Below are 21717 nucleotides of genomic sequence, written 5' to 3' on the forward strand. Positions count from 1 at the left end.
ATATTCCGCATGGTAATTCACACGTGGCAACTTGTAGGGGCCCACATCCAATCAAATGGTGCTTGGGCATGCCTTTCCTTGACATGAAATATCTCCACAATTAATCCACATTTATGTGCAACTGTGGGCTGTGAGCTGTGGAGATGTTTTATTTTATTGCAACGTGAAGGGAGTGGGGTCTGATGGTGTTGGGTATTGGATATGGACATATTGTTCATGACTTTGTAAATATTAACTGAGGGAAAAAGAAGCCAGAAAGCAACTTGAAAGCTTTGTCATCTATGCCGAACCTCCTTTGCTTTCCCCTTTCTCTCTCTCTTAATCCTCTTTTTCTGATCTCCCTGCAGAGTTTCTCTCTCCATAACAACTCCCTTCGTCTCATTTATGTTCTTTTGCCATAATATAGTAATAAGAAGCACAGGCAAAGGCAGGCTGTCATGGTCATGGATGGATCTCTCTCCCCAAAATTGGACTCCGAAGTTTCAGAAATCAAACCAGAAACTCAGACATCCAAGAAAAGGTGGGTGGTTCGGTGTATAGTTTTTTTCCCCCCTTTGAATTCTTGGTTGCAATTTTGTTCTTTATGTAACATTGCTTTCTTTGAAACTTCTGCTATGTGCTTTTGCAGGAAGGTGGTTCAGAAGACTGTAGTCACAGTGAGAACTGGAACCCATGTTGGGAAACTAAAGAATGAAGGGCCACCTTCTGATTTCTGGTCTTGGAGGAAGTATGGGCAAAAACCTATCAAAGGATCTCCATATCCCAGGTTTATTTCTCATTTTTTTCATGTGAATCAGTTGACAATTTTGTCTCTTCTTCTTGATGGATGTCTCCTAGACACTTAACTCCAATTGTTCTCGAGTCTCGACTCTTGTAACTTCACTAGAACATGAATATACTTGGTTTTTCAATTGATCAGTTTTTCATTCCTACATAACTTCAAGATTTCTCACAAGTCCTAATTCTTCTTCCTTGCAGGGGCTATTACAAGTGCAGCACATCAAAGGGTTGCTCAGCCAAAAAACAGGTAGAGAGATGCAGTACAGATGCTTCAATCCTGATCATCACATACACTTCCAGCCATAATCATCCAGGCCCTGACATATCCACCACAGCCAGCTTGACCAAACAACCAAAAGAGACTCAAAATTCACCAACTACTGAAGATCACCCCACATCCCCTAAAGAAGAACAGCTGCAAGAGCAAGAACTAGAGGATGAGAGGCAAGAGCAGCCCCTTATGACAACCAGTGATGGAGATACAAGTGAAGATCATTTTCATTACCTACAGTCACCAATAAGTAGTTCTCAAGATCTAATATTGGTTAACCAAGAACCCTTTTTAGAAACCCTGGACAAAACCAGTGACACAGATCTGGGTTTCCTCTTGGACAGAGAAGCCGTCTCCCGTCCTCATCTCGTGACATTTCCAACAGCACCTAGATCAGAAGAAAATGACTTCTTTGATGAGCTTGAGGAACTGGATACATTTCAACTTTTAACTAGCTTCTGATCAAAGTGTTTTTAGTGCTTTCTTTCTTTGCATCCTAGAAAAATGGTACTTTTAGTGTTCATATGTGATAATTTATATAGACCCACTACTCGTAGTTCCACGTGGCATCTTATAGTACTTTTAACTTTCTTTCTTCAATAATAAAAAGTTTCACTACTACGGCAAAAACCAAGTAGTAGAGGTAGTGTGGAGATGATGTTATCTCTAACTGGGTTTCTTGAGACATGGATGTAAATGCTTCTGAAATGAAGATAGAGAAAGGGTCCCTTTTGGTAGTTGATTCATGGCATATACTAATTAAAGAGGGCACGGGGTTCACGAATGAGTGGTAAAAGATGTTATAGAGAGAAGGTTTTTCTTTTCTACTCATTGTCGAGTGGTTGATTTGGTGGAAGAGAGGTTCCACCATTTCGGACTTTTATTGAGGAATTTGTGTTATGTCCCTACTACAAAGGGAAGAGTAGGTGTGTGTTTATTAGCAGTTGTAGATTCCCTTGCAGAAAATGCCAAAACGATACCTCCTTTTGAAGCCTCAATTATCAAAATCCAAATTTATCCACTCCACTGTCCAAATTTATCCATTCTATTGTACGACCTGCAATGGGCATGCGCCGAGTGTGATGTTTGACAAAGAAGCAAATAAACACAAGGGTTGGCCGAGTTGGTTTCTTTAAGTTTGATATCTCTTACCAATACTCTGGTCCGGAAGTTTAGGAGTCATAAGAGACGAAGCTTAAAACCTATGAGAATTTCATAGGAATGAGATCAAAGCTTGGAGTTCGACTAAAATAACAAGAAATGAAGATCTAAATCCCGTCAAGTCGGGTCATTCTATGAGTGATTTTGAACCAAAGAAAGCAAAAAGGTTCCAAAGTATGTCGCTGGCAAAATGAGTAGAGAGATGATGAATGTTTTGATGTTAGAAGACTTCCAACTGAAGGCATTGATCAAAGAGGTCTCTTTCCCCCTTCAATATTAAACCCTTCAATCGAAAACAAAACCAAAAAGAAAAAAAAAAAAAAAAAACACCATTTAAGAGAGACTCAAATGTATAATCTAATTATCTTAAACATATCAGGTAAGCCTCCTAGACCAAAACGTTTCCGATTATTTTGGATTGGATCCCAAACAAAGTAGCATCACAAGTATTTCCTGGCGTTAGAATCCACAAAAAAAGCTATGTTTAATGAAAGATTAACAACATGCATAGCTTGGCACAAAGTAATGTAATGAGCCTCGCTTCACCTTTAGTTCGAAACCTTTCATAAAGGTTGCCATATAATAATATTGGAGCATTCTTTTCTACAATAAGTTCAGAATAAGTTCTAACCTCTGATAAGAAGGTGTGTTATTCACAAGGACGTGCAGGAATGCCTGCACGAACTGACGCAAAGCAAAATTTTGGAAACCCTCAATTGATAGTTTTGGTCAACATTTGTTCCTCAACAGCCTTGTAGCACTTGAGACTGCAAAGAGGAACATTGAGCTTCGAATGCCGGTATTTGTATGGGTTAGCACATGATGGGCCTGCACAAAGTTCACGCGGAGGAGGATAGCTGAACATCCCAAACACAAAGAACTCAGACCATTAGAAAACATGCATCGCGATCACTCACAAAATAGATTCTTCAAATATAATATATACCCTCCCAGGTCCCAGCTCTCAAAGAAAAAAGTAAACAAAACTAGGAGAAAATTCATTACCTCCAGGGTTTGGAGTCGAATATATTGGGGAGGACCATATCATTAGAAAATGTCACCACAGTCCCGGATGGACCATCGACACACCTGATGGTGTTTGGTCCCACCTTAAGTGCATTGGCAGCCTTCTCCTATACAGAAAACCACAAATTTTGTTTAGATATTGAAAGTATGAAAAAACATTGTACTGGGCATTATCGAAAACAGTGTGGCTAAAAATGAAAGGTACCTGTGCCAATTCTTCTTGCCGTTGTTTAATTTTATCTTCCCGCTTCTTCCGACCAGAATCTTGCCCTAGTATTTTTCTAATAGCTTCAGCCTACAAAATTTAATCCAAGATGCCTATTTCAACCTATGCAGACATCAAATGTCAAATAAACTCAATATAGAGTGAAAAAAGGAAAAAAAAAAAAAACCTGAGATTCCTTAGCAGCCTTCTCAACCTGCATTCTACGTCTCTGAGCCGCCTCCGTTTTCTTCAGTTGCTCTTCCCCTACTGAAAGTTTCTCCTTTTGCTCTGTAATTAACAAAATTAAAAGAGACTAGTATAGTTAAATTCCAAATAGATTACTCAGAAATGGTTCAACATGCAGTCATAGAGATAATACTTCTTGATGGAGCAGGTGGTAATCCATCCGGAAACTCAATTAAGCTTGATCCACGTGTAGAAGAGCCATCTTTGTTCGATTGAAGAGCCCGTTGACGTGTTGTGAGAGCAATTTCCCTCTTCCCATCCATCGATGTATCAACAGAGTCCTCCTTCTGCTTCTCATCACTTTCAAGCTCACCATCAGAGACTAGTTCTTCATCTTCCTGGTAATCCACGCCATCAGATGCTCTCTCTGGCCCCAATTTCTTCATCCTATCTTTAACTGACTTGGAAGAACCACTTTCTATGTTACCAACCTTACCGAGTTCCCGCTGTCTCTTGCCTGGCCCTTCCTCTTCTTTATATGAAGCATCAACATTCAATTTGAGTTTCTCCAGGTAACGGATCTCATCATCATCATCTTCCTCGCCAAATTCTCCATCAAACACGCGCCTCTTAGGAACCCGCCTGCTTTTACGAACTGGTTCCAACTTATCTCCTACCTTTCTAGAGGTTTTCTTTCCAGACATATTCACCATTGAAGACTCCTCCTTTCTGAAATTAAAACCACCATGCGAGGAATCCTTCCGACGAATTCCTTGCAAGCCGCTTCTCCTATGTAGCGCATAATGGTCATGCCATAAATCCCCCTGCCATAAAGCAAATTTCAATGAAAAGATTAGGAAGGATTCTGTTTGTTACCAAATTATGCATACAATAGATAAGACATGACAAAAAAAGGTTAACATACCGGATATATATATTTTTTTTTGAATGGAAATTTTTTTTATTGAAACACCAAAGGGGTGCAACCCCCAACAATCACAAAGAAGAACATACCGGATATTATTCCATAAGAGGCAATTAAGATAAAAATTCATATTGAAATCATAGATATCCTTGGGAGTTGGGACCAACATAAATAATCTATTATTACACAAGTAGCTCAGCTAGGAGTTATGTACCCATAATGAAACCTTATGAATAAAGAATAAGTGTAAAACCACACACAAGCAAATATTTAACAAGAACAAGAAGCCACACTATGCTGGTCAAGCTTACAAGAGACGGCTCTAAAAGTACCTGAGGATTCTCTGGCCCTAATCCAGAGGCCTCTGAGGATTGATAATTCTTCGCAGAAGGCATGTCGCCATATGCAACTTTAGATGAGGAGTTGGCATGAAATGTACTTGTGACACCACCAACCTTGAGCTTAACAACCTTTTTCACCTTGTTCTCATTTTCTAATCCTACTGCAATTCCACCATATTTCCCTGAATCCTGACTTTCAACTTTCCTTCCAATGTATATTTCGGCCCCTGCTGTGAGTGGGGCCAAGCCAGCCTTCACCTTGCTTGTGTTTTTACGATTAGCAGAGGCAAGGATACCTTTACCAGATGGTTTGTTCTCACTTTGTCCTTCCTCACAACTGACAACAGCAGTGAATAGTCCATTCTCTTCATTCTCCACATGGGACTTTTCATATTCACCTCCTACAGCACAAGATGGAGAGAAACACTGACTAAGATTGGGCTCTTTCCTCGTAGGATTAATATCAAAACAATTCTCATGACTGGAAACCTTGCTCACATCATCCAAAGATGGGGTAGATGACAAGGATGAACGATCATGAAATTCGAGATATGGCAGTGACTCAGGCCGAGGCCGACGAGAAATTCGACTCCTCTTCTTCCTTGCAGCACCATCAAAAATAGTGCAATCAAACCCTTCCATGGAGTAAAATTTGTTAAAACCAGCAGCTTGTGGTTCTACCACTGGCCAGCCATGAGGATCACACCATGCTTCACAACCCAAGAAAACGATATGTCAGATAAATATGGAAGGTAAGTGCTTGCAGTGGATAATTCATCATAAACAAAATCACTCATACTACTCTGCATTGAAATGCTGAAAGAGATCTCCCATAGTGGACTCCAATTAATTTTCATTACAGATTTCACATGACAGATCTCCACATCTTTGGGTTCAATGGATTGATGATAATGATGACAATGATCCCAGTAAATTACACAGACGGTATAAGGGATCAAGTGAAAGTTGTTGACAAAGGTATAACTCAATGACAACAACATCAACTATCAAGAAAACCTATCACCTCACCTATTACACAATTCACTAGTAGAGGATATTAGGATGTCTACCAATGTGAATAACAAAGAAGCTCATACCCATAAATTTTCTCCAGCTTTAAAACGAAAATTAAATCCACACAGAAACACTAAAATCTCAAAAGTATAGTGATACAGGTACAATTAAGTTGCAATAGAAGATTACAAACATATAAGAGCTAAACATAGTAATTAAAGAAAATTATTTAAAATTTTTGGTAAATACAACAACGAGATTACACATTTAGCAAATTTACAAAATCAAACCCACTAACAACTACGTCAAACAATATCAACACACTGTTAACCAAGGATCACACAAACATCACAACAATCCATGAGAATCAACTTCAAACCTAAGAAACCAAATCCATCAAACAACATCTAGAAGTAAAACCATAACCAAATTCTCCCAATTATGACCAGAATTATGAACAATAAAAATAACCCAAAAGGGCTAAAACCCAGAAAATAAAAATTAAAACTAAAACAAATCATGACTAAATAAATAAATCAACAAAAGAATTATTGAAAGGAAAATTCACTACCTTCATAACATGATCACTCCCCAATACTCCGTGAAAAGAAGAACTCCAAAAAAGGAGAGAACCCGTGCCAGAGAACAAAGAGAGGATGAGAACAGAAAGAAATTAATCGGATACGGTGGTGTCTGGTTATTACGACTCGGGTAAAAGCTATAAATAGAGACAGAAGAGTTAGGGTTAGAGAAGGAGAAGTAACAATGGGAATGTGAGAAACAGGAAGTAAAGTGAGAGAAAGGGCTGTATTGCCAATTATCTTCGTCTTGTTGTTCTCCATATTTGGGTATTGCCACACCAGCCCCAACAAGCGACTCACTCACCCTGTTCTATTTTTTTTCTGAATTTTTTTTTTCCAAAAAAGATTTTTGTAAAATCGGCCACTCGCGTCGTGACTCGCCGTACCAACTCAGTATCCCGTTTGGTCTCTTTTCTCTCTCTAGAAGAGAGTCTCCCTTTTCTTATGCCTCGCGATTTAATTCCTTCCCTCCCTCTTCTTCTACTACTCGGTTACGCTGCAAGTGCGTGCGCAGGTTAAAACCTTGCGCATCTGTTGCTTACGTTAGTGGGAGTCCCTCCGTTGGGGTCTGCTACGCGTCGAGGCTTGAATGGATAAACCATTGAAATATTCAAATGAGTCCTTTTATTTTATTTTTTTATGAATTGGACCACTAGATTCTTTATTTGTTAAAATATACCCTCTATATTCTTATAAGTAGAGACGACTTCATTATTTTATTTTTGGACTGTTGAGGTAATCAAAGTTTCAAACCCCTTCAAATCTTATCTAGTACATTTTAAGCCAATCTGCACTGGCGCATCATATGTTTGTTGTAAGAAAAATATGATGAATATTGTGTATTTATCTAATAAAATTTAAAATTTTTGGTTGGGATGGTGAAATTGAATGTAATAACTCTCGTAAATGATAAAGGTGATAAATTTTTGTGTTATTCTTAATAATTTTGACGTTATTTCTTTATATGGACTGTAAGGCTTTCTTTTTTATTTTTAATGAAGTCATTGCTTAAAGCTTCTTCTTTTTATGCATATGTTCACAAAAGAATGGGTACATTTAATGTATTTTTCTCAGCAATCATACTTTAATCTTCTTAAGGTAAGTTATCTATCCATTGGAGGAGTTTACCAATGGCCAAGCAGTTGCCTGCCAACTTCAGCAGCTTCTGATCAATCTCCCACACCGGCGCCTTCAATCCGGGTACTTGCAACTCCTCAAAGACCGCAAGTAGAAATCCCAGTCAAAGCCGCGCTAAGCTCACTGTTCATCAAGGTGCCAATGTCATGAGCAGCAATGGCTTCCCATGCCTTCTTGAGGCTGTCTTGTGAATCTGTATAACTCTCAACGCAGGCATCAAGGATGTTGGCAATCATTTTATCTGTTGAAGGATCCTTCAAATTTGTGGCATTAGCGATTGCTTGTTCGATTGCTTTGCTGAAGGCTTCCATCTGAAACTTGACAGCAGAGATGACATCCAAGGAGTCATATCCGCTAATGTGTGGAAGGAGGGAGTCCATGCATTCAACAGGGTACGAGGTGGACTCACAGATCTTGTGAACACCAGCGTCAATCGTCACCGGCAATGAAGGCAACAAGGCTGAGACATGAGGGCACCATTAAAGAAACATGTGGGTTCTTGAAAGGACTGGCTACATATCAGGGAATGGTTGCGGGGATTCCATGGGCTGTGAGGATGGGGTGGGAGACAGAGATGGCGCAGAGGTGGAGTTGCAAGGGACACAAATGGCATCGACCGAGAGAAGAGAGGGTGATGAGGAGGAGCAAGAGGAAGGACTTCTGGTGCTCCATGGACATCTCTCCTCTTTGAGAGGAAGAACTGAAGAGAAGAGGCAAAGGGAGAGTTTAGAGGTGATATGAGAGAATAGAGAGACCTAGACGGAAGAAGCAATGCAAGGAAATAGGGGTGGTCCTATTTTAGAATAACTATTTCTTGTGCACAGTTGTTATTCCCAACAATTAGTTTCTTGCACATTCACATTGTTAGATTTTCCAAAGAACAAATACCGAAAATATATCAGGCAGTTAATGTCACAGGGTTTAGGGTAAGAATCAACATAATTAGTGTCATATGAATAGTCTGGGAATGATAATCGTATTCTAGAATGAATAAATTTCACTTTAAACAAAAAATTAGAACAGAAACCCAATTACGATGAGGTTTATATTGTAACTATTTTTGCTTAATAAAACAATAAAGGTCCAGAGAGGGAAAAGGAACTGAGATTACCTGAATTTGGAAAGTAGGACGATGGAGAATCCAACACGCAAGCTACAAGGATTATGTACAAAATTTCATTGAACATGTAGGAAATAATCACTGGCTAGAGGAAAACTGCACAGTGGATTCTCTACAAGTCATTATAATTCCCACCAATCAATACTAGAAACCCTATGCAATTTCAAAGTCGAACAAAAACAAAACCTACTCCATACCTTCGAAGCTTCAATAACAAACTTCCCACCCGAAAGTCGTGTGGCCATAAAAAGCTTCTGATAGGAAATGTTCTTCTGGTTAAACTAATTTTTGAAGTGTCACCTCCCTTCATGGAGATCTTCAGAGAAAACTGCAGTCCGGGAGAGGGTGTCATTTTCAAAGGTGCTCATACCAGAATATGGACCAGATGAGAAGATTGAAGATGTCCCGTCAGACTCGAAAGTGGTAGATGATTGTCTTGGGTTGGGCCGATTATTGGAAGAGGTTAACACAGAATCTTGATATTCTGTGATACGCTGGACCATTTTGAGAGATTGTACCACTTCGCCCATTGTGGGACGTTGGCTTGCTTCAGGGGCAGCACAAGCAGCTGCAATTGTGCATACGCGTAAAAAATCATCTTTTGGGTACTTCCCTCCAAGCTTTGGATCAGCAAGTTCCTCTAGTCGATCCTTGTCCCTGAGAATCGGTCTTGCCTGAAAACAAAATGAACAATTCCTCTTACCTCGCTCAATATAATTATTTGAAAATAAACATAATAAACAAATACATTAAGAATTGTCAGACAGAGCCCGCTTACCCAAGTGACAAGATTCTCCTGCCCAGATGGCTGTGACATATCCACAGGCTTTCTGCCAGTCAGCAACTCAAGGAGGACAACTCCATAACTGTAAACATCACTTTTTACCAGTAAATGTCCCGTCATTGCATACTCAGGTGCTACATACCTATAAGTCGGTTCCAGGTCATTTAAAGCAGATTTAGGCTAGAAATGCAATGGAATTTGCAGGAGGAAGAGCTGAAACTAACCCAAATGTACCCATAACACGAGTGGACAGGTAATTTGCACTGCCTTCTGGAGCCTGTTTGGCAAGGCCAAAATCAGCCACTTTGGCATGGAAGTTATTCTCCAGAAGAATATTGGACGCTTTAAAATCTCTGTGTATAACACAGGGTTGTGAGTCCTCATGAAGGTAGGCAAGTCCACGAGCAGCATCAAGTGCAATCATCATTCTGGTATCCCAATCCAAAGGGCAATTTACTCCCAGGGGACCTAAGACAAAAATGGGCCAAAATGTGCATGAATATTTACATATAAGATTAATGCATCCTCAATGGAATACGCACTTTTGTGAGAAACCAGCTCCAGTTGGAAGAATCTGATAAACATTCAAGAAAGTAAATTACCATGGAGCCATGCCTCTAAGTTTCCATTAGAAACAAGTTCATAACAGAGTAGGTTTTGTGAAGAATCGCGATTGCTATAGTAGCCAACAAGTTTTACAAGATTACGGTGATGCAACCTGCTAAGCATCTCAACCTCAACCAAAAATTCTTTATCCCCTTGTGGCCCTCCATTAGTGAGCCTCTTAATTGCTACAGCTGTGCCATCCCTTAAGACACCCTTGAAAACTCTACCAAACCCACCCTCTCCGAGTATGCTTGCAGATTCAAAGTTATTTGTAGCTGCTTTAAGTTCTTCATAGGCTAAAAACCGTGTACTGGTTGGGTGAGGAAGAGATCCTCCTACAGGACCTCCATCAGTAGTTTTTGGCTTTTCTGGAAAAATGATAAAAAAAAATGAAGCAAGAAAGAAAATGAAAATTGTAAAATATATCAAGTAGAGTTGAACATACTGCAAGTATAAACTCAACTCAATACAAGTACGCTCAACACAAACTAGTAGGCATGTTACCAGACAATTGTCAAGAATTTCAACCAGCATTAAATGTTGATGGTCAACCAGTAAGTTACCCAGTCAAGGCAAGCAACCAACAGGTAGATACGTAGAACAATAATTTACCATTAGGCCGTATGAATTTAATAAATCAAGCATTCATTTTCTTTCACAGAAGTCAAACATAAGATCTTTCCCCAGCTTATGAGTAAAGTTCAAAAAGGCAAACCAAATGAGAAACTGATAAAATTCAGTTTGCAAAATAAATCCAGTTTTTAGAAATGCTGCACCAAGAAAAGCTAGGTCTATTTGTTTTCGATTTTGTGCGAGTTCAAAGTGCCTAGCAATTCCAGAGGAATGGACTTTGGTTTCACCAAAGGAACCAAGGTATTTATTGAATCTTCAAAAGCACAACCTATTCCAACATTAAAAACACAAGAAAAAAACTGAGAATGAAAAAACCAATACGAACTAAAAAAGTTCCATTGTTAAACCTAAAAGAGAAAAAGGAGCAGTGGCAAGATAGGCAGAAGAGCACTTTAAGAAGGCTCCATTCCAATCTCCACATTCGGTTCCCCAGGATATCTTTGCAATTCAGAACCTGGTCCCAACAAAAAAACAAAATCCAAAAAAAAAAACCAAAGCCCATCTTTTAGAGGAATAGGCTCTATGAGAAGTTCTCCGGTCAACTTCCATAACTTCACAAAGTTATCCTTAAGAAATTGATGCCAGTCCTTTCATTGTTCTTCCTTTTCCAGAGGAGGATGTATTCATCAAAATCATTTCTCTAAAATCCTAAAAACTAAAATTCACATACCTTTCCCCCTGTCATTTATTCCACTTGCAAATTTTACAGGGGTCAAGTCAAGTCTACTCAATTACATTCTCGTAGGTCCTTTTTCAAGGGAGACTTGTTGAAAGAAATTAAACAAGTAATCGAAAAAAGTGAAGTATGTACCAGTCTCTTTCGGAAAGCTTTTAGGCTTCGCTTCACGGAACGCACATGACCATATTATAAGCACAGATATAATGAAAATGATCAATATGCCAGCACCAATACCAATAAGAAGAATCAAATTTGAGTGTTTCCCTTTGTCTGGTGCATTATTTGTTGCAGAAGCTGATGATTTATACATTGGAGCTCCCGCAGGAGATGAAGCAATAATAGGAGCTGTACAGCAGATGCAGTGCTATGTCAATATACAAAGATTTCCAGTGATATAACATTTAAAGCTAAAGAAGAGACTTAATAGAAACTACAATATTTTGCCTACAAGTAAAAAGGGGATTTAAATAAAGTGATAGTTACGTAGTTATATTGAAACATGTCATTGAAGTTTAAAGACAACCCTCCCTCTTCATAACTCCTTACCGAGCCCCAGGCTAGGCAAGGGTGATGTTAACAACTAATTCTTATAAAATATCCATTAGGAGGAATCAGAAATTGCGACAGCAGAATTATCACATGTAAGAACCTCGCTTATTCTTAATATTTTTTTAAGAGAAAAACTTATTGATTATTGGAGCAGTAAGGATGGCAGTTGATCTTTTTTTAAAATGGTGCTGCATGCTCATCTGCTTTAAGTGAACACATGTTAGGCATACAATAGCCACATGGAAAATTCATGGTTCCATCAGCCATTCTATGCACCAGTGACTTGGGGAACATTATTTTACACATTGATGCTATATAATGACAAGATACAAATAGTAAATGAAAAGTGAAAAATAGAAAATTATCTAGAAGAAACAACAGATTAAATCTACCAACAATTAACCATCATGAAAGTGAGTTGTACAACAATAATGGTCATGCATCATATGTATCATGTACAACCTGTGTTCTCAAACAAACAATGAAGCATGTACACAAGCAAACAAATGTGAAGACAACACTGTAATCATCTTGAAATGATTCCTATCTAAATGCAAGGAAAAACACATAAAATAGGAAAAACAAAAACGGCATGATCATCAAAGCTTCACATAATTGATATAGCCATACCAGTACAAAGAGACAAATCACAGTTAATGCAAGAATTGAGGTACATTTTGAAATTACCTGGTGATGATGCTGGAGGTTCAAACAAGGTAAAATTGAGTAGTTTGTAATCACCCACCAGTGAAGGATCAAAGTGAACTTTATGTGTGGCAAGAGAAGAGTTTATCTGGGATGCATCAACAACAGAGAAACTGATTCCCGTATGTGGTGTAATATCCATTGAGATATTTAAACTTGATAAGCCGACTACATAAAAGTTTATGATCTCTATTTGAGAATTCTGCAAACTAAGTTGGAATGCTAATTCGTCTAGAAACGTATTCCAGTTACGAGTTTGTGAGACATTCATAAGGAGAAGGTCAAGTTTTACAGGATACACGCAGTGACAACCATGACTCCCTCTTTTTGACACCATATCTGGTTTGCAACAATCTGACAAAACAAGAAATTTACCCAAGTCAATATTTGTACAAAGTACATACAAGTTTGGATAGTTACAATGACTTTATGACAAAGTTCAGCAGTAATTGAAGGTGTTGCCGTACAAGTTTGGTTAGTTACGAAGAATAATCTGCCTTCTATTCCATTGACGAATTTCCACACAAGATGGAAACATAATAAAGGGAAAAGACTAAAAAAGATAGAGAAAAGTATCAGAGAACAACTTACTGGAGTCGTTTGGAGATAATGGTGGTTGCACTAAACCAGGAGCAAATGCACCATCACCAGACTTTGTTGGGGCAACACTTGGAGGCACTGAATTCCTCTTCATTGATGGTTCTGAGAACAATGAACTCCTAGGTGGCTGACCCGAAGTTACCAGCGGGCTATTAAGAGGAGGCTGTGCTGGTCCTACTGCGGCTGCTGGGGTACCACGAGGAGACAAATGTTTTCGTCGATGTCTTTGTAGCGGGGACAGTTTGGCTGGCATGGGATGAACAGGAACAGCCGGTGCAGCCAGAGGTATTATAGTGGGAGATTCTAACGGGGCTTCAGGTAGACGATCAGCCAAAATGGCATCCATAGTGTAAATTATGAAACATGAAATGACCAAAACCTGGAGCAAAACACTTGGGAACCTTTGCAATGACCCTGAAGTTTGTATTCAATAAAATATTTCAATCTACCAAGAGCACCAATCCATACCAAAATTGCAATAAGGTATATGTAAATTTCCATTAGTAAAGAACACCAAAACATGAGATAGTATGCCAATTGCATTATCGAATATTCGCAATTCATCTGTCTTTTAAAAGACATTACAGTGAATCCACTCTAAGCAAGTGTCTACAAGTTTATTAATCTCAATCTCTCTCAATGACCAACAATCAACATATACACTAACTTTTACAAATCTAACAACCTAAAGTGCCGATTTCTAATGTGTCTGATGCATTCGAATGAACAAATTGAGAGTTTTGAATCTTAAATCCCTTAATTAGCCGACAAAACAAAAACTCACAGTAAAGCAATTGTACATCATCTGTTTACCTAAATAACTCTCTACCTTTTTCATATGCTTCTTCTCCTCCCGATTCCACAACCAAATGGAAACCCGATTTTCATATTGCTTATGATTAACATACCTAATCATCAATCCACAAAAATCGTAGCTCAAGCAACTCTAACTTCCGCCAGATAAGCTATCCATATTCGTGCCAAGGAAATGCTCTGCTTATACTTTACAATTAATTACTGTCCATCTTTCACTAAAACAGAAATCCAAGAGTTGTATCCACATTTTCTTTACTCTATACTTCATGGAAATTACAGTATTGAAATATTGAGTTGTTCAATTTCAGAGGGAAAGAAGGAAGCTAAAATTTAAGATCTGATCAACAAGAGCGCGGAATTTTAAATTATTTATTTCCATTTATTACCAGAGAGAACTGAAAACACCGACGCCATTGATCACCACCGACACCTCAGATCTATGAGTCTTCAACAAATCAACGGCGAGATCAAACTCTAACAAATCATAACGAGCAACAAACAACCCTGTAGTCACAACTTATTTCCGACGTCCAATGAAGCAGGATCAAACGGCGGAGACATCATCCCCGAATTCGCAACTCGGAACCCGTGACTCAGACCACGCCCGGCCATAACTGAGTTGAACCCCGGTACTAAAGCTAAGTTATAGCGACAGAATAGAAGTCTTTCAGGTGGAGATATTGTTGGCTTCACTGAGCAATCAGTGCTGGAGAGGCCGTTGGCTTTGCGTTTTAGATTGACTTCTATTTCTATTTCCGTATTTTGTTCTGGTTTTGCTTTCCGATTCGTGACCAGAGAAACGCACGGACTTTTAAGTTTCAACGTGCGCCGTTAACGGTAAAGAGCACATTAACGGCTAAAAAACGCACCGGACGTCGCTGTTCACATGTCTGCAGGTAGGGACAATTAAGGACTCCGCACTGCCGACACATGGTGCTCCCGTGCGCACCCAAATCATATCCGCTCCAGTCAAATAAATCCGACGCCGTTTGGTGAGGTTAAAAATTAGTAAAATAAAATATGGGACACTCGTCCCAAAATATATATGGGACACCAGTCGCAATTGAAATAATGACTAGGTAGGTGTTAAGCAAACTGCACTTTATTTTTTGTTTATCCCCTAAATAATACGACACCTTCTCAATGAAAAGTACGTATTTATTTGTTTTCATGGGAAAATGTGCATGCGTGTCACGTGGGATGGGGCATAGCCATGAATCTTGGACGACTTTAGTTGAGGTGTGGTCCAATTTGACAACTAAATAAGGCATCGTAATCTTTGAAAAAACGACCCTTTGGGGATACTTTGGAAATTGCAATGCATATTGTTAAATATATACGTATTGACAAGGGCATACCCACGTTTGGTCAAGGGTCGGTATGCCCAATTAACGAAGAGGGTGACCAACTGCCCATGGGTTTTTAAATCCGAGAAAATCACTTCATGAGAAAATTTAGGCATGGTTTGATAAAATATTTGTAAAGTAACATATATGTCAGTAGAAAGTTTAGATCCTTAGTGATTATGGCAAGGCAATTGTTTGGACCAAGTCCAATCTGGCTACTTTACGTGTAGAACCCAACTAAGGAAGCGACTGAGAACAAATCCTCTTTATGGAGCTCTCCTTCTCGTGAAACTTGTTTGATCTCTCCTATCATCCTCTTTCTGGAACTCTCATTCTTGTGAATCTTGTACCAACATATCTTCTATTTCTTAGTCTCAGGTAACCACCAAAGTAATTTCATTGATAATCGGTTAGGTTTAATGCAATTATGTTAAAGATTCGATTCCAACCAACATTGTATTTTTTGGTGGCCACCTGCATGTATGTGAGTTTCGGCATGTGCATGGAGACTTGCTAGTGGGTTGTAAATCAACTTTCAATCATTATTTATAATGATTCTATAAACTTCTGAATTTTGAATGCATAGTTAATAAATTATCAAAAAAACAATTATCGCACCCCCATTCCATATCTATTTCCCAACCATCTTATAACACCTCATGCCAATCACAGCCTTAATCCGACAACTCCTCCTATTAAAGAACATATCTTAACGAAGATACTCATGTGTTGATCAATATGATGCACAATTTGAATACACCATACCGCATGCACCATTTGATGGACCCGAGGACAAGATTTATGTTCAGTACACAATTTATTTCATACTGTTTTTTATAATTAATATTCAATTACCTATTCAAGGCCCACGATTTCAAGACCGGGCCCAATTCGTTTCACTGCTGGGCTATATCCACACGGGGCAGAAAACGGGCTAAATGGTAATCATATCTGGCCCAATTAGCCCACACAAGCAAGAGTCGGCAACAGAGTCGCCCACAATTGTGACGCATGAGCTAGCTCCTTCCGGCCAGCGATTCTGGTTTTGGATCTAAAATCCCCAAATCCATGACCGACTATTCCAATTAGGGTTTATATACGCCAATCTAGGGTTTGTTCTGTACCGAAAGAGAGGAAACAGCTGCTGATAATTATACATGTCGAAGAGAAAATTCGGATTCGAAGGATTTGGGATAAACCGCCAAACGACCTACAACTTCGAGCGATCCCAAGCTCCCCAGCGACTGTACGTGCCTCCGTCTTCGCGCGGCCGTGGTCATGACAACTACGAAGATAACGACATCGACAGCATCGAGTATGATGATACCGAACTCACTGTCGACAATAGTGCGCCAGAAAACGGTGGCGTTGAGAATGACGAGATTGACCCTCTCGACGCATTCATGGAAGGCATTCACGAGGAAGTGAGGGCAGCACCGCCCCCGAAACCTAAAGAAAAGATTGAGAAGTACATAGATGACGAAGAGGACGATCCGGTGGAGAGCTTTTTGAGGGCAAAGAAGGACTTGGGGCTCACACTGGCCGCGGACGCGCTGCAGGCTGGTTATGATTCAGACGAGGAGGTTTACGCTGCTGCAAAGGCTGTGGACGCTGGGATGGTGGAGTATGATTCAGATGATAATCCAGTGATCAAGGACAAGAAGAATATTGAGCCAATTCCGGCTCTGGATCATAGTACTGTTGACTATGAGCCTTTCAACAAGGATTTTTACGAAGAGAATCCGTCAATATCTGGTGAGCACTGTGAAGATATAATTTGTGACTCATGCATTAGTAAGGTTTTTAGATGTCATTCTGAGTATCATGGAAATTCTACATTGTTAATTTGTGTGGTTATGTAGCTCTGTCTGTGAATTTTTATAATCTGTGTTGGTTACTGAACCGCCTAGTGTTTGGGAGGAAAAAGTATATACGTATTGAAAAACTTCAAATGCAAAGTTGTGTTTAATAGTGAGGCGGACCAGAAGCTGCAAATTGGTACCTTTAGATGGAGGATAATCAATGAGCAAGAGTAAAAAATCTTGCACTTTCCTTTTTATTTATAGTATTTTCATTATAATGTTCATTTGCATCACTGTCGTTGTTGTTGTTTATCATTTCTTAGTTTTGAGTGAGTGTAATTCTGACTTCGATTGTCCCAATTTAGGAATGAGTGAGCAGGAGGTTGCTGAATACAGGAAGATGTTGGCTGCTCGCGTTTCTGGTTTTGATGTTCCTAGGCCACTTAAGACATTCAAAGATTGTGGTTTTTCTCCTCAATTAATGCACGATATATCAAAACAAGGGTATGAGCAGCCGACCCCAATACAATGCCAATCTTTACCAATTGTACTTTCTGGAAGAGATATAATCGGAATAGCGAAAACTGGGTCTGGTAAAACTGCTGCATTTGTGCTTCCCATGATTGTGCATATTATGGATCAGCCTGAACTTAAGAAAGAAGAGGGCCCGATTGGAGTAATATGTGCACCTACTAGAGAGTTAGCTCATCAAATATACTTGGAGACTAAAAAGTTTGCGAAAGCACATGGAATACGTGTCTCTGCTCTCTATGGTGGAATGTCGAAACTTGATCAGTTCAAAGAACTCAAGGCAGGATGTGAAATAGTTGTAGCAACTCCGGGGAGGTTGATAGACATGCTAAAGATGAAGGCACTTACAATGTTAAGAGCAACTTACTTGGTACTTGATGAGGCTGATCGTATGTTTGACCTAGGATTTGAGCCACAAGTAAGGTCAATTGTTGGTCAGATTAGACCAGATCGTCAGACATTGCTGTTTTCAGCAACGATGCCTCGCAAAGTTGAGAAATTAGCTAGGGAGATTCTCGCTGATCCTGTAAGAGTTACAGTGGGGGAGGTAGGGATGGCCAATGAGGATATTACTCAGGTTGTTCATGTTATTCCATCTGATGTAGAAAAGATGCCCTGGCTTCTTGAGAAGCTACCTGGAATGATTGATGATGGTGACGTTTTAGTTTTTGCTTCCAAAAAGGCAACTGTAGATGAGATTGAGTCTCAACTGGCTCAGAGGGGGTTTAAAGTTGCTGCTCTCCATGGTGATAAAGATCAGGCTTCTCGAATGGAGATATTGCAAAAGTTTAAATCTGGTGTCTACCACATTCTTATTGCAACTGATGTTGCTGCTCGTGGTCTTGACATCAAGTCGATTAAGTCAGTAGTGAACTTTGATATTGCAAGAGACATGGACATGCATGTTCATCGTATTGGTAGAACAGGTCGGGCTGGTGACAAGGACGGGATTGCATATACTCTTGTAACTCAAAAAGAGGCACGGTTTGCTGGTGAATTGGTAAATAGCCTTATTGCTGCCGGCCAGAATGTGTCCACTGAGCTGATGGATCTCGCCATGAAGGTAACTTTGTGTGATTTGTGGTTTTATATATTTTTAATGGATATCGTATTTGCATACTGAAGAGCTTTCTGCCATTTTAGTCCTTTTACATGCTTTCTGGTTGCAGATAAGCATCCAGAAGGTTGAAAAATGGAAACTTGTTGATATGGTTTCTAATATATTTTTGAACGAAATGCCCTTGCTGAGTGACCCTAGCAACTTATTTGATGTGCTAGATTGAAATAATTATTCAAGTTAAAATTTTCTTTAGCATGTCTCAAGCGCGAATGAGGATAAACAATGTACAGTTAGGTAATAGAAAGTTTGAGAAAGAAATGTCTACGGGTGCATGTGCGGCCATAAATAATTATTGTAAAAGGTAAACAACACCCATGTACAAGGCTCCCGATTGGGTAGGGACAGTCAAGATGTAACAGACCTTACCCCCCACAAATGCTGTTTCCAGGAATAATTATTGTAAAAGGCCATAAATAATCATCGTATGCAGACAATTTCTTAACAATTATTGAAGTTAAAATGTTGATGAAGTAAGAAGTTAAGGTGAAGACCCGCCTCTAAAAATGCTGATGTTTGTTCACCTCTCTGGATACTTGGGTTCAGGTTACCATATCCTTGTTCAAAATGTGGGATTTACATTTTGAATATTAGTAAAAGGTCAATGAAGATGCTAAAGTAAGAATAGTTTATCCTTTTTAAAGTGTTCCAAACGGTGAAATACAATAAACAAAAAAATCATAAAGGCATAAACTGGAAACCAAGTCTGGAAGCTCAAATCTATTTAAAAAAAAAAGGTCTGGAAGCTCAAATTCTAAATGCGAACTGAAAGTAGGCTGCCACTGTACTTTCGGTTAAAAGACTTCCTGCCTAGCTGAATGATGTAATAGTAGTTCCAGGCTTCCAGCAATATTAATTTCATACTAGATCACTCTGAAGCCTGCATAATTTATGCTGCATCATGTCATGTTAGATGCAAAGAGTACAAGTTGCACAAGATTGAGAGGTTTGGAAAAAGTAAGCAATGGATTTTTCTAAAGGGTTTTTCTCAAGGATTTCTCCAATTGTCGTTTCTGATCATGTTTCTGGACTCTTGTTTATCTGGTATGGATTACATTGTAGTTCGCTGATTTGGATGTTTGTCCTCTATATTCTAATTAATTATTATTAATCTGGATGGCATAGTCTTGGAGAGCATTCTCATTTAATTTATTTTATTCAATTCTTCCTGTGATATTAATTGATTTTTTAGTTTTGATGTACATCCACCATGATTATTGAGTGACATTTACTTTGTAAATCATTAGGATGGGAGATTCAGGTCCAAACGTGATGGAAGGAAAGGAGGTATGGTTTTTCTACCACGAATTGACACATTGATGACATGAAATTAGTTGCTTGTACAATTGCTGTCGTGTGCTAGAAAATTACAATGCTTTTGTGATCAAGAGAATGACATCTTTTCCCAAAATATCTAAAGGACCTGAACCTATTTGTCAAATATCATAGAAAATTAATTGTCTGATTTTTATTTTTTTTAAGGTTGATTTTAGACTTTTGCTTTATGTTTCAGTCCTGGAGTAAACATATGTTTTGCATATGAACTGTAGTTTTCACTGGTTAATTTGGCTATTCAATTTCATTTGCAATTGATGGAATCTCTTATACTGGATTGAAAAGCTTTATCAACATTTTACATGATATGTAATATCTTGTGCAGGAGGGAAAAAGGGCAAGGGGAGGGGTGGAGGTGGCGGTAATCGAGGTGTTCGTGGAGTGGATTTTGGGCTGGGTATTGGCTATAATCCAGAATCTAGTAGCACTCCATCACATCCCGTTCAAAGTCGATCAGCCGCTGTTAATTCACTGAAGACAGGAGTGATGGCACAATTCAAGAGCAAATTTGTTGCTGCTTCATCAAACTCACAAGGTCAGGGGTTGAGCAATAGCTCGAATACCTATGCCAACAATAGACCATCTTTGCCCGGATTTGTGTCTGGGGGTACTATTGGAGGGGATGCAAAAAGAACTTTGACAACTAGTTCATTCAATTCTCCTATTTCAAAAGTACCTAATAGTGGTGGTCAGAGCTCTGGAGAAAATGAAAGTCGGAAACCTGCAGACAGGTTACTTTGCTTGGCTTTTCCTTGAATCATATGATTTTGCAGATTTTATGTTCTCAAGTGACAAGTGTTTTTAAATGTTTGCTTGTTCATGCAGTTCCAGGGAAAGGGGAAGAGAAAGGCGGAGGTCTTCTGGTTGGGACCGATAATAATCCTGCACGGCTGCACCAATCTCATATGAATGTAATTTTTTCTTCTCTTAAAAGTTTTTGAATGATCTTGTTTTTATAATTATCATGACCGGCAGGTTCCTTCTGAACTTGTTTATTTAGTTTGTAATATAGAATTTACAGCTGCTGGGTATTGAATGATTCTATTTTACTTGTTGACCTTGCTGAGCAGGGAGGGAATGACACTTTTGTTGGATTTCTGGACGAAACACCCACCCAGAGACATATGTTTGGAGTGGAGTATACAGATATTTTGTACAAGTATTCTTCTAATACTTTTTTTATGTTGGTGTGCATTTCAGTTCTGTTTATTGTACCTTGCAAGTTCTACTTTGACTGGATAATCAAAAGGCGCTATACATTAGAACGAATTTCGTTCTGGTTATTGTCACTCTCTCAGCTTTTATTGGAGGATCTTGCACATAGCTTGGTTCGAACACAATTGGTAGATGCACTGTTCCTTCATGTCAGTCACAGGGCCACTTAGATTGCTTCAAGGATAACAAATTTTTTGTCCACGATTTACTTTGTGGACAGGAGAAATTATAATACTGTATTAGAAGGGGATG

General features: G+C 39.0%; 5 protein-coding genes across 8 annotated transcripts; 2 read left to right on the top strand and 3 right to left on the bottom strand.

Moving 5' to 3' along the window:
• The first annotated feature begins 140 nt into the window (after window positions 1-140).
• LOC120000292 (probable WRKY transcription factor 69) lies at window positions 141-1669 on the top strand. Its single transcript, XM_038848313.1, has 3 exons — window positions 141-520; window positions 629-766; window positions 979-1669. The coding sequence occupies exons 1-3, from the start codon at window positions 438-440 to the stop codon at window positions 1511-1513; spliced, it is 756 nt and encodes a 251-aa protein (XP_038704241.1). The 5' UTR covers window positions 141-437; the 3' UTR covers window positions 1514-1669.
• A 1002-nt stretch (window positions 1670-2671) lies between these two features.
• On the bottom strand, window positions 2672-6956 carry LOC120000291. 2 transcript variants are annotated; one of them, XM_038848312.1, is made up of 7 exons: window positions 6481-6956; window positions 4887-5605; window positions 3823-4453; window positions 3631-3731; window positions 3444-3533; window positions 3218-3345; window positions 2672-3040 (listed from the first exon to the last, which is right to left on the bottom strand). In XM_038848312.1, the coding sequence occupies exons 2-7, from the start codon at window positions 5535-5537 to the stop codon at window positions 3025-3027; spliced, it is 1617 nt and encodes a 538-aa protein (XP_038704240.1). In that variant the 5' UTR covers window positions 5538-5605; window positions 6481-6956; the 3' UTR covers window positions 2672-3024. The 2 variants fall into 2 exon arrangements, with proteins under 2 accessions (XP_038704240.1, XP_038704239.1); XM_038848311.1 differs by having other exon boundaries at window positions 2672-3069.
• Window positions 6957-7472: 516 nt separating this feature from the next.
• On the bottom strand, window positions 7473-8829 carry LOC119999664. Its single transcript, XM_038847363.1, has 2 exons — window positions 8739-8829; window positions 7473-8087 (listed from the first exon to the last, which is right to left on the bottom strand). Exons 1-2 carry the CDS (start codon window positions 8812-8814, stop codon window positions 7705-7707), a joined length of 459 nt encoding a protein of 152 aa, XP_038703291.1. The 5' UTR covers window positions 8815-8829; the 3' UTR covers window positions 7473-7704.
• On the bottom strand, window positions 8513-15005 carry LOC119999663 (receptor-like serine/threonine-protein kinase ALE2). Of its 2 annotated transcripts, XR_005468493.1 has the most exons (9): window positions 14506-15005; window positions 13295-13717; window positions 12686-13057; window positions 11582-11794; window positions 10134-10505; window positions 9756-9999; window positions 9526-9673; window positions 8945-9421; window positions 8513-8780 (listed from the first exon to the last, which is right to left on the bottom strand). XR_005468493.1 is itself a non-coding variant. In XM_038847362.1 (8 exons), exons 1-8 carry the CDS (start codon window positions 14531-14533, stop codon window positions 9044-9046), a joined length of 2178 nt encoding a protein of 725 aa, XP_038703290.1. In that variant the 5' UTR covers window positions 14534-15004; the 3' UTR covers window positions 8659-9043. The 2 variants fall into 2 exon arrangements, 1 of the variants encoding a protein (XP_038703290.1); XM_038847362.1 differs by having other exon boundaries at window positions 8659-9421; window positions 14506-15004.
• Window positions 15006-16452: 1447 nt separating this feature from the next.
• LOC119999665 (DEAD-box ATP-dependent RNA helicase 24) lies at window positions 16453-21571 on the top strand. 2 transcript variants are annotated; one of them, XM_038847365.1, is made up of 6 exons: window positions 16453-17220; window positions 17633-18861; window positions 20163-20202; window positions 20576-20981; window positions 21076-21161; window positions 21451-21571. In XM_038847365.1, the coding sequence occupies exons 1-5, from the start codon at window positions 16623-16625 to the stop codon at window positions 21125-21127; spliced, it is 2325 nt and encodes a 774-aa protein (XP_038703293.1). In that variant the 5' UTR covers window positions 16453-16622; the 3' UTR covers window positions 21128-21161; window positions 21451-21571. The 2 variants fall into 2 exon arrangements, with proteins under 2 accessions (XP_038703293.1, XP_038703292.1); XM_038847364.1 differs by having other exon boundaries at window positions 21321-21539.
• The last annotated feature ends 146 nt before the right edge of the window (window positions 21572-21717 follow it).

The sequence above is a fragment of the Tripterygium wilfordii genome, chromosome 6 (genome assembly GCF_013401445.1).
Source record: "Tripterygium wilfordii isolate XIE 37 chromosome 6, ASM1340144v1, whole genome shotgun sequence".
Lineage (NCBI taxonomy): Eukaryota > Viridiplantae > Streptophyta > Magnoliopsida > Celastrales > Celastraceae > Tripterygium > Tripterygium wilfordii.